This window comes from Tyto alba, unplaced genomic scaffold (genome assembly GCF_018691265.1).
Source record: "Tyto alba isolate M040663 unplaced genomic scaffold, T.alba_DEE_v4.0 Super-Scaffold_1000006, whole genome shotgun sequence".
NCBI lineage: Eukaryota > Metazoa > Chordata > Aves > Strigiformes > Tytonidae > Tyto > Tyto alba.
This window is the reverse complement of record NW_024881272.1, coordinates 4,589,128-4,606,956: the sequence shown is the minus strand read 5'-3', so window position 1 is coordinate 4,606,956 and position 17,829 is coordinate 4,589,128. Positions and strand designations below refer to the sequence as shown.

The 17,829-nt window shown below is 58.0% G+C and overlaps 1 protein-coding gene across 1 annotated transcript in view; it reads right to left on the bottom strand.

Moving 5' to 3' along the window:
* PAPPA2 (pappalysin 2) overlaps positions 1 to 12,955 on the bottom strand; it is a 93,548-nt gene extending 80,593 nt beyond the window's left edge. Inside the window, exons 1-2 of the mRNA XM_042786352.1 lie at positions 12,463 to 12,955; positions 6,310 to 7,372 (exon numbers count right to left, since the gene is read on the bottom strand). Of these exons, the coding sequence (XP_042642286.1) occupies positions 6,310 to 7,372; positions 12,463 to 12,955 (1,556 nt within the window). The remainder of the gene's footprint in view (positions 1 to 6,309; positions 7,373 to 12,462) is intronic.
* Positions 12,956 to 17,829: the final 4,874 nt, after the last annotated feature.

The window sequence follows — 17,829 nt, the reverse complement described above, 5'->3', positions numbered from 1 at the left end:
GGACCTGGACATCTCTACACCCTCGTGGTCCTCTTCCAGCCCCCTCCTCTGCTCCCCGGAGTAACGCAACAGAGCTCTGGTTCCATTATGAACCACCATGATATGGTGCCCTCTGCTCTTGACCGGTGTCCCCAAGACCTTGCACGGTCCCTTGAACAGCTGCATCTTGGTGCTATCTCCCCCCTCAGAAAGAAGTCATTCCCACAGTCCCACTGGTCTGACGCCACGGTGAAGTGGCCAAGTCAGACCCTGGTCTTGCCACACGTGCTTTTAGAGAATACTCCTCCATGCTGGAGCCCCCCCATCACCACCTTCTCTGCAACTCCTGACAGTCTCCTTATGGACCTCTCATCGTTCGAGGTTACAGCCCATAGCTACCCTTTCCTTTTGTCTATCAGCCCATGCAGGAGAGGTTATAATCTCCCTCTCTCACATCTCTGTGAGAGCAAAAACCCTAAAGAGGCCTTTGGGGTGCCCAACTCCTAGCATCATTTAGGATAAGGTTTTGGAGATACAAAAGGCACAAGAACAGACAAGTGCATCGCACTTGAAGCAGCCTTCACAGCAAACAAGAGACCAGAAAGAACAACTAGAAAGACTGAACAAACTAAACATATCTTGCCAGGACAGCAAAGGCAGCAGGTAGAGGCCAAGGCAGGCAGGTCCCCAGTGGCATAAATGTAAACACACTTCAGGGCCCACTAAGTCACACCAGCCGATCCCACGGCACATGAATTATCTCACCACGCCGAGTCCTTCCTCTTAGGAGCAAAATCCCACTGCTGGGCTCACCTTTGACACAACACACCAGGCACTTACTAAGGGGTAGTGACACACCAAATACTCTCCAATGTGCTTTGAGAAGGTCAAAGTCAAATTTGGGGTCTCCACCCCCAAACTCATGCTCTGGGCAAGCTGAGTCACCCAGAGACACGTTCACAGGGATATAGCCTCCAAGTACCATCATGAGCAGTTTGGTAGATATTCTACACTCCTGATATAATAGGCTCTACCAAGAACAATCCCTTCTATCTTTGCCAAGTTTTGAAATCAGTAATGAACGGGAAAACTCAGAGAGAGTGAGTTTTCCTACAAGGAAAGAATATATTTTTTTTGATGAGCTCAAATACAACCACCTTCATGAAACTTTAAAGCATCCACCAGGAAACCACTAGGCTGCAGCAAAAAGTCCTGCTTATTACTGCACCTCCCCAGTCCCAGCAGGTCTACTAGGGAGGAGAAGCAACAAGCTCAGAAGTCAGTGAACCCACCATTGCTACCTTTGGTGTCCCCAAAGCACCCATCTCCTCACCAACACACAAGCCCCGAGACCGGAGTCCAGCCCTTGAGGCTTGGTCTTTTGGGAACATCAGGCCAATAGGACTCCAAGAAGCATCAGAGGAAGCTAAAATGAAGCCAGAGCTCAGGTCCTCAGCAGGGGTACCTCCTAACCATGCTTTCCTCAGGAGAGCATCACAAGAAAAGAAAATAGTCTCTTCCACTCCACAGGCAGGGGGTTCAATAGTTTGCAGATAACACACCCTCTCCACCCATCCTTTAAGTGACAGACCACCACAAACAACAAATGAAGGTATCTGCAGACACCTACTATCTCCAACTGAATTTATACTCTAGAATAGGTGTGGTAACCTCAAGTTGTTCCCAAGACTTATAATTTTGAAGTAACATTGCGCATACTTGCCCTCTTTTGCTGTGAGAAAGATCTGCTGAGGTTTCCTGTAACAAGGGAAGATAGAGGGGAAGTGAGCTGCTAATTTGAATGTTGGTTTACCATCTGGTTGGGATGAAGGCCTGGGCAGGTCAGCTGTTGCCCCAAGATGCCATCCTTGCCTCACCTAGTCTTAATTTTACACCTTTTACGCTATCAGTCCAACCACATTCAGCTGAATATCTCCTCATGATGGGCTGCTCAAGTTCCAGAGAATAGCTCGGAGTGATTCATTCACCCTCGAGGGTTGTCCAGGAGAGAAATTCAGTAGGGTTAATCTGGATCAGCTTTTGAAGACACAATTTAAACAGCAGGAAGCTCCCAAGCAGCCTTAACCCAATTAAGCATCCTTCCCTTAGGACGGGAGGCCAGCTAAGCTTGCATTAAGGCCCATCAAGTGTCCTGTTAATCAGGTACATTTTAATATCACAGCTGTGGCCATCCCAGTGGAGGCCACCAAGAGGCTGGAGGTGCCTCATCATTTTTCGCCTCCTTTTGTCACTTTGGTTATTTCTGCCTTTACTTTGGGTGGCGAGGTGAAAGGCCCAGCAGCTCTGCCCTTATCCACTTTGCTCTCCAGACTGCCCTCCAGTTTTTCTTTTCACATTAACTGTGTCACACACCAGACTCTCATTGACTAACTGCCCGAGGGAGACCCTCACTGAGTGTTAATTGCTGTTAATGAACTGTTGCTGCTTTCCTTCCAAGAACACCAATTACAACAGCACTCAGGCACTGCAAGAAGATGCGTGTCTGCAGCAAATCAAGGCAAATTTTACTCCAGACCCTGGCATTGCACTGCCAGCAGCTCCTGGACAACACTTTAAACCAGGACGAGACTGGGTGAAAGATGACAGCAGGCAACTCTCCTGCCATGCCCTGTCCATATGAAGAACCATATGTGGGTCAGGGTGGATGAGAAGTCCCTGGCTTGGTGTCCTGTCGCTCCTGTTGCCGTGCCTTGCAGGGATGTCCACCCTCAGCTCTTGCCCTGAGCTCTCGCTCAAGTCTCCCTCCAGCCACACGCACGCAGTCCCACCAGTGGGTTTTCCACGCGGGTGGTGGCCCAGCTGGCTCAGAGCACAGCGGGACTTGTCTTGTCCCACGCACAGCTAGAGGAGGTGCAGGAAGGACTCGGCTGGATGGCCCGGCATCGTGTCGGCATCATCCCCTGCCCCAGAGCTGGGGGCAGCTCCTGCCTCACCTGCAGCTCGGTCCACCCCCATCCGAGCTTTATAACCCTTCTTTCCAAACCTCGTTTCCCTCCCCTGCTAAGCAGGGGCGAGGGTATATGTTAGCACCCAGCGTGGCTCTAGAAGTATACTGAGAAGTCCACCAGCCAAGAAGCACTAGAGCTACTACTTTTCCTAATATTTCTCCCCCTGATTTGCCTTTCTCAAAGCTGCAGCCCCAGGAAAGATTTTAAATGAGGGATGTACTAAGGTGGTAAAAGCTTTTGCATGAGTGCTTAAGATCGTGCAAGTTAAGACGAGGTATCAAGACCCTTCACTGAAATGAACTGAATCTGCCTACAATGCTAGCACGAAATCGTCCAGTGTCTCACTCTGACTTTCTCATTTGGGTTATTTTTGGCCGTTCTGAGAAACGTTCACATCCAAACCACTCTTTGTGAGAGCTTTGAAATGAAGTACAGCAGACCTGATTTACTCCATAAAAAAAAAAAAAAAAAAAATCCCAATATTTTTGTCTTGCCACCTTGGTCTGCAGTGAGATTTAGCGAGCACCACCTGCAGCGGGGTTTCCCTCTCCCCCCCACTCTCCCAAAGCCACAGCTCCCTCCTGGGCTCTGGCATGTGGTTCTCTAGCAGGTACGAAAAAGCACAGACGTCTCGGCAGGGCAGCAGCCAGCCCTCCTCCCGTTACAGCCCGAAAGCTGCTGTTCACATCGAAACACCTGGCTCCTATTGTGCTGCCTTTCCACAGTTTGTTAAATTTTATTTCGCGTTATTTCTCCCGTTTTGGCTTCCACCCTAAAAATCCTTCTGTAAGTTCCCCAGCTGCCCCGCTCCTCATAAATGTTCATTTAAATATAATACCTTAGGAGCAAACTCAGAGGTACTTGCTCAGCAGAAGCTCTGCCTGAACAAAACCCCTTGGGCTAAGGTCGCCCGCTGGTCTATCTTGGGAATCACCCACCAACTTTGGGGGAAAAACACCGACCTGGCCAAGCCCTTGAGCAAGCTCAAGTTCACCTGGGTTTTTTCCCAACCCCACGCTACCGACTTCCCAGAGGTTTTCCCACAAACTTAAATATTCTTCCCCAGGAGCCAGGGTACCCTCAGCAGGGATGAGCCCAGGGAGCGTGAGTGTCCACCAGCATCTCTGAAGAAGCCGGCCAAAGGCAGCAAAGCAGAGCTCAGCAGCAGCAGGATTCAACTCATGTCCCCACATTTCCCAAATGCCGGGCACACTGGATTTAATTTTTCAGAGCTTAGCCTACAAACAATCAATCTTGTCTTCTGCGCAGGCCAATGAGGTCTGCAGAAAGAAAATTGCAAAAGATTTGTTATTTCCCTAGTGTTCCCATTTTCCCATTCCTTTCCCACAGAAGCAAGGTTTTTGTTTTGTTTTGTTTTGTTTTGTTTTGTTTTTTGCTTTCCCAACTTTCAGGGGAAAATCCTGACAAATGGAAGCCCTGATTCATACCAGCAAAAATTTGGCCTTTTTTAATTTAAGGTGGAGCTCTTCTTGTCTGAGGATGAAAACATTTCTCTAACTGCACACAGAAGGCAAGAACCAAGCCTTTTGCCCTGCTGAAGCAAAGGCTGAGTGGTGTTGGATGCTCGTGGCCACCGCCAGCAGAGTTGTTGTGCAGGCAGGAGAGACTCTCATCTCCCCCACGCTCGGAAAAAAGCTCGGTCTGTGCTCACTCACAGGGATGGGAAACCAGGGGACAGGCAGGCAGAGGGTGGCGATGGTCACCCAAGAGACTTCCAGGGGTGGAGAAACATCTTCTGGGGGGATGCTCGGGCAGAGGTGGGGGGTGTGGCCCTGTGGCCAGAGGGTTGCACTGGCAGAAAGGCTCCCCACCTCCTCCTGTGTTGTCTCAGATGAGTGCAGGACATGTGAGAAAGGCTGAGGAAGGGCGGAGGGGAAGTGCTTTCCCTCTCCCATCACCACCACCTTCTTCCCTCCACCCTCCATGTCCCACCTGGGAAGCAGCAGGGAGAAGCTGGCTTGGGAAAAAGGGATTTATGGCCACAGCCTACCTGCTCCCACAGCTTAGGGTAAAAAAAAAAAAAAAAAAAAAAGGTGAATGAGAAAGAAAACAATCAAATGAGCAACGTGTCCCTAAACCCCTTCCTTGCACTTTTTCTCCCCAGATGCTGCCATCTGCTCTGCACCACTCCTGCTCCAGTGGGGCACCTCTGCCCGTCGCCGGGAGCCGGCAGCGGGGAATGAGCAATTTTCTCTGCCACCGAGACAGAAACGGCTTTAAAAAAAGAAAAAAGGAAAAGCCGTGACTTTTTTTTCCCTTCCCCATCCCTAGCCAGAAAGCACATTTGGCAGAGCCCCGAGCGCTGGAAGCCGTCAGCGGGGCTGCCGGCACTTCAGAGGCTCCGGGGAGGAGGGCAGGTGTGTGCGAGCCACTGACCGCACTGAGGACACTGTCCCCACCACCCCGGGGTCCCCCCTCACGCAGGAGGGGTCCCCCCCACTCCTTATCACCCCACCTGCTGCCTCCGAAGCGCTCCGGGGAGCACGAGGGTCCCCCAGTGCTGGGCGTTGATGCTCCACGGAGCAGTGTGGGGTTTGCAGGGCGTTTTGCGCCCGCGACGTGTGGTAAAGGCACACGACCTCCTCCAGCACCGAGCAGCCACCCCGTGCTTTTGCCTGAAGACAGGGATTTGCTCCCCAACCACAATTTGGCTTTGAGGTGCAGGCTCGGCTCGGCCCCTGCCTGTGCTCAGCCAAGGGTATCTCCCCATGGGCATCACTCCCCAGGGCGAGATTCGGGGAGGCTCATGCACAGCAACCCACACCTTACCAAATCCTGCCACTCACACCTAGCAGCGGCACCTCCTTCTCCCCATTCCAGCACTCGGGCAAAGGCATTTTGAATACAAATTAAGAAATCTGGCTTTTCGACACATTTGGGGAAGGTGGGGCAGCAATCCCCCACCTCTGCATCCCACTCCGGGGGGCCAGGAAGCAGCAGCCTATGCACGGGGAGGCTCTGCCCACCCCAGGGATGCCCACGGTCCCGCTGGCATGTCACCGGGGACCGGCAGCTCTGCACTGGGAATCCCCCCCTGTCCCGGGAGGGAGTTCCCCCATCACCCCCTGCTCATTTTGAGGGGGAAAACCACTTAACAGCAGGGCGTTGCAGAGGGGTAGGATTCAGTGCCATCCTGCACCGCGGGATTTACTTGCCCTCGACGGCACAGCACACCCGTCCCACGGGAAAACATTCCTCCAACTTCCCACGCTGGAAGGTGGCGGGGTCAGAGGCAACATCCAGGCGCAGAGCGGGTATCGGGGAGAGGGGGCACCCCATCCCATCGCCATGCCACCCCCTCCAACCCCCCCCCCCCCCCCCCCGTAAGCCCCGCACCTACCGCTGGGGCGAGTCGGGGTCAAAGCAAGTCCTGGCCACGTCGGTGGCCCGCGGGTCGCAGCAGTCGCCGTCGTCGAAGTCGTCCAACATGTTGTTGCATTCCATGTGGCAGATGCCATCGCGGCGCTTCCAGGAGAAGCAGCGGCCGGGCCGGCGGCAGTCCCCGCCGTCGTAGCCGGTCAGGGGGTGCTCGCACTCGGGGTCGCAGCGCTCGTTGCCCACCTTGCTGGGCTCGCAGCCCAGGAGGACGGCGCGGCGGCGCAGGGAGGAGTTGCGCACCTCCAGCAAGCTGAGCTGCCAGGAGATGTTGTAAGGCCGGAAAGCTTCGCTCAGCGCCCAGTGCTGCCGCCAAACCTGCTCCCGGCTGACCGTCGGCCGCCCGCCGTCGTCCTCGGCCAGGTTCACCACCCGGTACCGCACCACCTTCCCGCTCCGCAGCGGCCAGTGCCGGTTGTAGTGGGAGACCAGCTCCACGTTATCGCAGGCAGTCTGCCCGCAGGCGGGGGGGCCCAGCGGCCGCAGGACGGGGGACGGCGGTGACGGCAGCACCCGCTGCTGGGGGAAGTCACCCTCCCGAAAAGGCGCCCAGAGTTTCTCCAGGGTGACGAAGCCAGCGGCCAGAGCCAGCCCCGCCGCCCCGCCGGCTGCCCCCTCTAAGAAGGGACGCTGGAGGTGGGGTTGGGCCAGGGCCCCCTGCCACAGGGCCAGCCCGGCCAGGTGTCCCCGGAAAGCGTGCGCGGACCCCCAGGCGTCCCCCCCCAGCAGCAGCGTGCGGCAGGAGGCCATGAAGGCGCTGTGCAGGGGTCCCCCCTGCCCGCCGGCGCGGCCCACCCGCGCCCCGTCCACGTAGAGGGCCATCCACCGCCCGTCGTAAGTGGCGGCCAGGTGGGTCCACGCCTCGGGGCGGTAGCGGTGGTAGGAGGTCACCTCGGTGGCGGCGGCCGCCCGGTCCGTGCGGAGGGAGAAGAAGAAGCGGGCGTCTTTCTTGCCGCCCAGCTGCAGGGCGCGGATGCCCAGCGCCCAGCCCTTATCGCTGGCCGTGTGCGAGCAGTTGTCGAAGACGCCTGCAGAAGGGGAAGGGGATGGGGATGGAGAGAGAGGAGAGCTGGTGAGGACCGGAGAGCATCGCCGCTCCTTCCCGGAGCACGAGCCGGGTCCCCGGCGGCGGGACAGCCCTTGGGCAAGGCTGCGGGGAATTCTAAATGAAGGTGGCCAGGGGCTGGGCGCTGAGTGATGGGGACACCCCAGCCCCCATCCAAAATCATTTGGGTGAGCGGGTGGAGTAGCCAGAAGGGATGGCAGAGCCGGAGAGGTGGAATGAAGCGGGGAGGAAGAGCATGGACGGGAGGAGAGGCCGAAGAGCGAGGTGTTTCTGAGCTGCCCTCCGTAGGAGCGCTCCGGCGGGGTGGGATTAGAGGCTAAGCTTTTTATCTGCGGGCCAAAGCTTTTAAGAATTAGAGCACAGCAACCCAAAGCAAAACAGCCTCCTCCAGGGACTGCTTCCCCAGCAGCTTCCAGGCAGATTTACAGCTCTCCTTTACGCTCCAGTTTTCCTCCCAGTCATGCATCCAGCGCAGGCGGGCAAGGGTCGGAGAGGGATGCACTCCTCAGCCCCCAAGGTCTCCCGAGCATAAATCCATCCCCGGGAGTATCTCTGCGCTCAGCTTCTCCCTGAGCACCCGAGCATGTTGCAAACCTGTATTTTAGGCTGGGCAAGACCTGGAGCTTTGCTGACTTTCCCCAAAACTCAGGCTGCTGAGTGCCTGCGGTGGAGAACCAGAGGCTTCCAGGCACCGAATGCCCTTGGGAAGCAATGCCCGTAAGGCACTTAAACACTGGCAAGGGCGAACGGACCTGCTGCTTGAAATAAATGCTCCTGGGCTCCTAAATTACCACAGCCAGGATGTTCACGCAGGTCATCAGCTGGAGCGAGCGAGCTCACAGGCACGCTTTGAGCCCCACCAGTGGCACCTTCTGGGAGCTCCCCGCTCTCCCGTTCGCCGCCCCAGCAAATCGCTTCCAGATGCAACAGTGCCCCGATGCTGCTGAAACCTGCTGCCATGCCCGGAGGCCCTTTATTTTTTTTTTTTTTTTTAATTCCTGCTGCGGTATTTCTTATGCTCCAGCCTGCTTTTCCCTGCTGTGAGGGTTCTCCTTGCCCTTCACCCTGACACTCCCATTGCATGCGCTGCCTGCCCATCTCTGTGGCGTCAGGGCATCACAGGGCAAACCAAGGCACTCCCACGCTGTCCCGCTGCCTCGCCTGTCCCTGAGGATGCTCAGCATGACAATCTGGGGAAACCGTTCCTGCCACTGGGATTGCAAAGAGGCCAGCAGAGAGAGGCAGAGGTGTAGAGGAGCAGGAGGTGCAGGAGGAGCAGGATTTCATCCAGGGGATGTGACGGCAGCCAGGTTACCATGACCCCACCTCCCCGCTGCCAGCCCTCATAAATGTGGCCGACAAAGGTCATGTCAAGCCCCGTTGCACCCCAGGAAGCAGCACCCCTCCCTCCATCCATCTCTTTCACCGATGGGCGAGACGGGTGGTGGCCTCTTGGCCATCCCACGGTCGTCACCACCCCAGGCACGGATCCCTGTCACCGCTCACCACAAAGGCAGCCACGCACGAAGCCTCTGTGGGCGGATGGGGCTTTGGCCAACTCTTGTTTTCTGGTGGATTATGAAAGGGAAGCCGAAAGCGCCGAGGAAGCTGAGACGGGGAGAAGCCAAAAAGCAGGAGGCAGGCAAAGGAGACTTGAAGGCGTGAGGAGGCAAAGCCGGAGAGTACTTTTGGGCTGGGTGCTGGCTGAAAAGTGCTTAGACCTGCACGCTCGAAATCCGTCTTCTTTTATTTGGTCGTCAATGGGGTTGAGGAAACATGGCTTGATACCTCCTCTCTTAGGAAAAGGGCTGCATTTCACCTTGAAATGATTCAGAGTGCCCCACATTTGATTAAACACTAAGGAAAAACTGGAGCAAACAGTGTCAGGGGCGGAAGAGCCTTCTGGGATGAGTGTGAGCTAGCATCCTCACCAACCCATGCGGGAGCCAAGCCAAGCCGGGAAGTGCCCAACAAGTTCAAAAGCGGCCAAAAGAACCTTAAGTGTGCCTAGAACTCTCTGGAGCTTTAGGTCTGGAGACTTCATGAAAAGGAAGTGGAAAAACCACTACAGCAGCATCTGGTGCTCCCCGGGCACAGCCAGGGATGGCACCTCCAGTGCAGCGGCAGCCACGGAGAGTGCAGGCAGAGCAGCACATCCCACGGCCCGGAGCCGCTGCAGAACGGTGAAGCAGAGTGGTCCGGCACCAGGTCCTGACATCTCCCAAGGGCCTCGGCAAGAAATCACCAGGGGACCAGTTCTAAGACCCTGGAATTTGCCGAGGAACTTGGTATTTTGTCCTGGGGTCAACCCACCAGGAAGGGAAAGAGCTGTTTGCGGAGGAGGTGCGAGGTGATCTCCTCGGCACCTAGAAGTGCAACTCTGCCTCTGATCCGTCAGGTGGGAAAGGGGAGCTCTATCCTGGTTTGTGATGTTCATCAGCGCTTAGAGTGATAAGTTTGGGCTTTAAAACAAGAGTTGTTGGCAACAGTGCAAAAAAATGAAGAGATGAGTGTCTGCCGGGAAAGGTGTCTGGTGGAGAAAAGCCCTCCGAAGAGATGAAGTGTGCCACTTTGTAAGGACCACACTCAAAGCAGCATCTTCTCCTGCTGGGGCTAGGAGATTTGCTGCACAGGGAATAGTTCAGCCATGCTTTGAGACTCAGATACCAGAGGGAAAATTAGCTGCTAAAGCTCTGGAGGGTCTGACACAGGCCAGGAGCCCCTAGTTGTGCCGTGAGAGTCGCTGCCCTGGGATGGTGGTCACCCCTCGGGGCGTGCGGTGGTGAGCAGCTCGGGGACCGACGAGGACACCTGGGCTTAGACCCAGCAGAAGTTTGGGGCTGACTCTGGTGAGGGATCTTCTGACCCCACAAAGCCATCTTTGATCTGAGTAAAAACAAACCTCAGCCTGGCACAAAGGGAAATGCCCTTGGGGTTTACCAGAAGCGGAGCAAGCGTGGATGAAGGGGAGGCAAAAAAGGCAGAAAAAGAAATGGAATCGCACAAAAGGACTCTCATCTGCTGCCCAAAATGAGGAGGATGTGGAAGAGAGACCACTGTCCTTCCCTGGTGGTGGCTGTAGAAGGGTACTGGGGTTAAATCCCCACATGCGAAAGGGGCTAAGAGGCATGAACAGCCCCACGCAGGGTGGTCCTAAGGCAAAATGTGACATCCACAGGAGCAAAGCCCCAACTCCTGAGCCTTCAATCCAGGCAGCAGTCACACCAGCCGACGGGACAGCTAGCTTTGCCAGACAGAGCTGCTCAGCCTGGCCTGATTTCCCAGGCAGTGACGCCAGGAGATGCTCAGCTCTGCCCTGCTTTTCCTCCTGCCTTCCCTCGCACACGGACACCTGGAGCATCTCCAGTTCCTCCAAAGCCTTGGACCACCTCACGGCTCGGTCCCCCCACTACCGACACAGCAGGAGCAGCAGGTCAGAGGCAGGTTCAGCACCGACTGAAGGGCCGGCAGCTGCCTGCATCACCGGCTCACAGGAAACACCAGAGGTGCTGGCCTGACCCTCTTCTCCACCCGCACCCAGGCTGTCCCGGCTGCAGGGAGATGGTGGGAAGCAGACAGGGTGACTCAGACAGCCGGAGGTGCCTGGGGCTGACTCAAACCCTGGAGCACAGAGGCCGGGGGATATGACCCGAGTGAGTGCCAGCGCTCACGGGCGGCGCTTTCAGCTCTAAAAACCGTCCCGCCCTCCGCAAGGAAATTAAGAAAGAAAGAAAGAAAGAAAGAAAAAGAATAATAATAAAAAAAATAATAATAATAATAATAAAAAAACTTGCTGGCTAGCTGCAAAAAGTAAAACCCAACACCTGCAGACCAGACCTCCAGATGCAAACAGCTGTGGTGCCGATGCGATGGCTGGGAAGCGTGCTCCGCGCATCCCGAGCCGCTGCCTGCCGGGGGGAGGCAGCAAGGACCCTGGTGGGGAGGCGGGCAGCGAGGTGAACGCTAGGTAGTTTCCTTGTACACGGCTGCTTTTCCCCTCTGCCACCCAGCCTCTAGCGTGTCCCTTCTACCTCTCGTAGGCTGTCGCCCCGACGAGCCGCGGAGATGAGTTAATGAAAGGGGCCAAGCAGCGAGCAAAGCAGCGGCAGGTTCGGTGGCGCGGTCGCAAGTGGAGGGAGCATCAGGAGAGAGAGAGGGTTTCCCCAATTAGCTAACTTGGCTGGGGCAGCACGGAAAGGCGGCAGCCCCCGCTGTGGGGACCCCAGGTATCCCCTGGGAGCGGTCCATGTTGGCGCTGCCACCCCTTCCCAGCCCCGCCCGGCATCCCTGCGCTGCCCCGCCGTGCTGGTACCCTGCCACGAACGCCCACGCTGGCACGGCGTGGAGCCGCGCTGCAGGAGGTGACACCGTGTGTGCCAGTCTTCTGTGTCACCTCAGGCTCTCCATCACCTGCCTGGTTCTTTGATTGGAGGGGGGGGGGGGGGGGGAAGGTGAAGGGGTAATTCCCGGCAGAAAAAGCACCGGGGGGGTGGTGGTGGGGGGGGCACCCGATGGCATTCTGCAGAGCCCTCGGGGTAGGACCGGGGCCGTGCGTGCGGCGCGGCTGCCACCGTGCGGTGGCCAGGCCCGGGGACCGGCGGTAGCCCGGCCAGGGCGAGCGGGGAGCGCGGGCAGGACCCCCGGCAAACCCCCGGCGAGCCCACGGCCCCGGGGGAAAGAGGGATTGCGGAGGGGGAAGCCGGGTGGAGCGTGTCCCCCCAAAGGGACCCTCCAGCTCCCGGCGGGAGGAGAGGGAGAAACAACCTTGGAGGTGGGGGGGGCGGGCTGGAAGGACGGGGCGGGGGGGGGGGGGGTAAGAGAGGGGAGGGGATGTTTTAGGGTTTGGTCTCAAGGGAAGGCGGAGTATTGCACGCCTAGGGTGCAGACGGCGCGGGTGGGGGACGCGGGGTGTCACCTGCCACAGCAGAGACGGCAGGCGAGCCCCCCTCGGAGGTTTTGGGGAGCGGGGGGGGGGGGGGGGGGGCGGGGGGGGGGGGGGGTGGTCGGGTCCTCATCCTTCCCCTGCGTGCCCGTCGGCGGGATGGGATTTACCTGCGATGATGGCCGGGTTGCTCTGTCCGCCCTCCGCCTTCACCCACACCTCCAGGGTGAATTCCTCCCGCGGGATGTGGGGCAGCGCCTCCGGCCGCGCCGCCAGCTGCTCCCGGCCGCCGGAGAAGTACAGGGCGGGCAGCCGCCGGGCCCGGGGGGGGCTCGGCACCTGCGGCTCCCGGCCCCGCAGATTTTCCCTCCGACCCGGGCTGTCCGCCTCTCCCCACGGCTCCTCTCCGCCTCCCCCGGCTCCCCTCGGTCTCCGACCCCGCGGTCTGCCGGGGTCCGGCGGGGCTGCAGCTCCGAGCACCCCGTGGGCGCCGGGGTTTTGCGGGTACAGCCCGTAAGGGTGCTGAGGGGGGGTGGCACGGCGGTTCGGGGCCTCCATCCCGCAACTGGAGACAGCCGGGGGGTCGGGGGGCCGGGGGGGTCCGCGGGCCAGGCTGAGGGCTGCCAGCAGCAGCGCGGCAAGGGGAGCCCCGCAGCGCAGCATCCTCCTTGGGGGGGGTGGGGGCGTGGGGGATAAGGGGGGGGTGGTCGGGAGGAGAGGAGGGGACACGGCCCCGGGGGAGGGGGGCGCTCAGGGGGGCGGCGGGCGGCAGCGCCGGGGCATCCTCCCCCGGCCCCCGGCCGCAACCGCTGCCCCCAACTTTTCCCCGGCACCGCTCTCCTCCCCTCTGCTCCTGCGGGGAGGAGGAGGAGGAGAAGGAGGAGGAAGAGGAGGAGGAGGAGGAGAAGGAAGGCGAGGGAACCGCGGCGGGGACCCCCCACCTTCTGCCTGCAGCCGGGGCTCCCGGGGCACGGGCGGCCCCTGCGCGGTTCTGCGCCTGGTGGGAGCCCGGCTCTGCCTGCGGGAGCGGGGGATGCGTTAGACGCCCTTATCTAGAAAGCCCCGAGGCGCTCCGCTCCCCCCCCACCCCCACCCCCCCCTCCCTCAAGGAGGGGTGTGGAGGGGGGGGCTGCCTTATTTAAAGATGATTATGTCCAATCTAATAAACCCCGAGCGAAGCATCGCCCTCCCTTCCCTCCGCCCTCCCGGGCGCTGCCCAGGATGCTGGCGGGGAGGGGATGCGGAGGGGACCCAACGCCCGGAGGGTCCCCTCCGTGTCCCCCCCCCCGCCCCCGGGACTCCGGGGCAGCACCGGCAGCACCTGCCCTGTCCTTGCCGTTATCTGCAGTCGCAGCCTGGGCTGCTCTTGGCTTGGCCCAGCAGTTTTCCCCGCAGCCCCGCTCGCTGCCTCTCTCATTCCTCCGCTTGGCAGTCCGGCACTTGGTTTCTTTTCTTTTCCTTTTTTTTTTTTTTTTTTTTTAATTGTTGTTTGTTTATTTTTTTTTTTCTTTCTTTCTAAGTTGAAGCATGCTGGTGTTTCCTCCTGTTGTAGCTCAGGGTGCGATACCTGCCTGTCCACCTCACCTCTGTCCTCCATCTCCATCACCTAGGGGGGAGGAAAGGAAAGCAAAAGGAGGGGTCACCCCCCCCCCCCCAACCCTCCCCTGGTGAGTGGAGAGGTGATCTTCTGCTCAATGTGTACGGAGAGACTGAAGGTCCCCCCTCAGCCAGAGATTTTGTTGCTCTTTCTCTCTCTCTTTTTATTTTTTTTTTTTTTCCCTTCCTCAAACAACATTCCCATCTGTTTGACACGTGCAGAAAGGTGGGCTGGAGGCGCCTGATCTGAGCGAAAGGGAAAGAGCCACATCCAAATGCCAAAAAAACCCCCCATAGCTGCACCAAGGGAGAGGGCAGCGGTGGGAGATAGAGCTCCCCCACCACCCTGCCAGCGGGTACAGCCCCGGTGCTGCGAGCAGAGAGCTGTTCAAAGCATTTGGGTGAGAAAACAAGCCCCCAAAGTTTTCTCTTGGTTTCCAAGACGCCATCTCACCAGCACGCGGCGCGGGAGACTAGGAAACTTCAGCAAGGAGATTCGACAAGAAGAGATTTTTATTTTTTTTTCATTATTATTATTTTTTATATTTTTTATATTTTTTTTTTTCACTCCCAAAGACTATCTGTGGCGGTCAGTCTGAAGCAGAGTTGCCAGCGAAAGCTGGGAGGCCCCTTCCAGGGTACAGGCTTTCAAACCAGCGAGGCAGGAGGGAATGGATTTAAGAACAAACAGCAGGAGCTGGCCGCGTGGGGTTGGGTTTTTTTGCCTTCTCAAGGTGGGAGGGTGATGCAAGGAGGTGTGGGGGACACACACACTGGTGCTTCAGTGGGGGGGGAGATAGGGAAAAAAAGCGCTGGAAAAACTTGAGGGTTAGGAGGGGTGAGCACAGTGGAAGGAGGAAGGTAGGTGTAAGCACGTGGAGAGGTAAGGGCACGGTGAGGCTGGGCGGGAGGCGCGTGGAGGGGAAGGGAGAACACACAGAGGGCGAACAAGGCCAGGCAGAGCGGGGCTGGCTCGTGCAAAGGAGCTCGAGCAGCTCCCGAGGACCTTCGGGACGTGAGCCACATCCAAGCACCCCGCGAGGAGCCGTCGCTCACGGGGAGGTGGTGAGCGGGGGTCTGCAGCTCCCCCGCCTGCACCCAACGCCCCGGTGCCCGGCCGCCGGCGGTGGGGGTGTGGAGATAACCCAGCGCGGCGCTTGGCGCTGGCGAAGTGGCCCAGCAAGAGTGTTGTCCTGGGGCCAACGCCAGCAAGCGTTGCTTATAGTGCGTATTCATTCAGGAATGAACCGAGCTCCTGATAGCCCTGTCTACCAGGGCCTGATAAGAGAGGATCCCGCGGGACGGCTTATTTTGAATGGGGGTGACCTTATTAAGCGGTTATTAATCATCTTGCCACGCAACACCCTGCCCTACCCGGTCATCAGAGTGGCTACTCCAAAGTAGCAAGGCCACAAGTCCCTCGGCAGCGTGTGCTCCCATCTGAGAGGTTTGGCAGCGCTGCTTCCTCGGGGACAGCCCAGCTCGGATGAATCCAGCATCAGAGCAATAAAACCCTCCAAAAATGCACCCAAACGAGGCCTTTATATATAGGCTCTGGCCTGGACTAAGCAGCTCGCTTGACAAAATGACACCCACAAACAAACAGCTCTGCTGGCTGTTGGGCTGCTACGCAGCAGGAGCTGCAAAGGAGGAGTGAAAGCTCACCGAAGAGCCCCCTTTTTGGCGGGGAGGTGGGTGGGAGCAGAAGAAGGCTCCCCGCCACATCAAGCCCCCGGTTCCACCTGCCCTGTCTGTCTGGATTTAAGGCATCACCGGAGCAGGCAGCCGAGGGCATGACTCGTTACCCCACGCTGGCTCCAGGCAGCTCCCCATCCCCACGCAGGCAGGTTCCCCTGGCCACCACCACTGTCAAGGTGGGGCCCAGAGGAGGCTGGTGAGGATGAGGAGGGCAGGACCATGGGGGCCCGTCACCAGGCTGGGTCAGAGATGCCAGGATGCTGCTCCCATCCCAGTACCACTGCGGGCTACAGAGTCAACCCCTGTCATTTGGGTAGTTTTGCTTTGTTTTCCCCCCAAAAGGGGCGATTTGCTTGACCAACGTGATGATTTCACTGCATGTAAAGCGAAGACTGGCCCCGGGGATAAGGCAAGGGACTCGAAGACGGCCGAGTGGCGGCAATGCACCCTCAGCGTGTTTTCTGTCTCTCAGGGAGGCAAGGCAGGCATCTGTTAGAGGTCCCAGATCAGACCCAGGCTGCCTTGGCCGAGGGATGCAACAGCCTTTCATTTTCCAGGGATCCCTGCATGCAGCATCTGGATGGAGATGTTCATCCCAGGCAGGGTCCAGCTGCCATTCAAATCTGCCGATGCTCAGGAGTAAGAGAAAGGATGCTGGATGGAGAGGCAGGAGAAGGACAAAGTGATGACAAAGGGTAGTATTGGCTGGATATTCCTCGTCCCTTCCCCACACGTTGTGTCCTTCCTGGCACTCCCCTGCTCTTTGGACCCTCTGGGCTGCAGATCTTTGCAGACAGGGTTATTTGGGGCAGGGACTGAACCAGGCAGGCTGCTGGCGATGGGCAGGGGCTGGGGGCCCACATCGAACCCCCAGCCAGGAGCCTCTGGAAGGAGGCTGGGAGAAGGGGGGAGCCTTATCAAAGTGAGATGCTGAGCTGGGGCTGTGGGGTGACCCCAACACAGGAGTGGGGTACCCAACGCAGGATCAGTCCATGCCAGGGAAAGGTGAAGAGCAGCATTTTAGCCGGAGCAGGGGCCGAGCTTGTCTTTCCCCCACACCTGTCAAAAGCCATCAACAAAAGCCTTCCTCTCCTTACGCTCCTCCTCGGGAAACCACCAGCGATCTCGACATGGGAATAAAGGCTCTGGGAGAATCCAGCTTTTTTGTTCCTGGCCAGGCAGCTAAATCCCATGAGCCCGAGACAGCAAGCTTCAGCAATCAAAGCCACGAGCGACAGCTGACCCCGCTCAGGGCACAGCCCCAGCCCTCCCTCCTCTCCCTCCCGAGTTCCCCTGCTTTTCCCAAGCAGATTAGGAGCCTGTTCAAACATGCAGGACCCCCGGAGGTGAGGGATGCTGGCCTCCCGCGCCAGAGGTTTGCTTGGGAACTCGCTGAGTTTCCTGCTTCTGGTGGGTCTGGAGATAAGGTGGCCCTGGTGTGAGGCCACCGCCGGTGCCAGCGCCGGCAGGAGTCCACGGTCGTACACCAAAAGCCCAGCAGCGAAACCTCCAGAGCCCCATCTCTTGTGTGTTTGTGCCTCGCAGTTGGGCACATCTTGTAAGGGGTGAGAGACAAGCAGGGGGCCAGCCCACAGGTTCTCTCACCTGGATTCTCCAAGGTCTATAGGAAGGCTGGGCTCCTCTCACCCCATGACACCAAGTAGGGTTTCCCCGTGCTGTTCAGTCCCATGACTTTGGTGACAACACTTTCTCCAAGCCCTTCTGCTGAATCTGGCTATTCCCACCTCAAGAATTCAACGAGCCACGTGCACAACCTCAACTCCTTTAGCAACAGAGCCAAGGAATGAACTTTAAATAACAGCGAAGAACATCCAGCCAAGGATATGTCTGCTCCATCATCCTCACACCTCACCTCTGCCTCCTCACCTTTGCTCTGAGCCGTGCAGCCTGCAGACAGCGGTGGCAATCCCACAGCAGCAGGGCTGGTAAGAGCCCGTGGAGGAAGCCAACTAGCCAGGCACTCATCCGGGCATCAACCAAGGCGTTTTGAAGCTGGTTTTGTGTATCACCATCAGGTGCAGCTATTTTGGAGCAGCCTTGGATGTCACACCGGAGCCCTGAGCTGCAGCCTCCAGTAAAAACCATTTACTTCCAGTTGGGTGGTAATGCAGGTGCTCAGCAGCGCGCTCACATCTCTACGTAGGGAAGATGTTCCCTACACAATAATCTCCAAGGGTCTTTCTGCAACCCAGAGTTTTGAACCTCACCAAGAACTTGCAGGT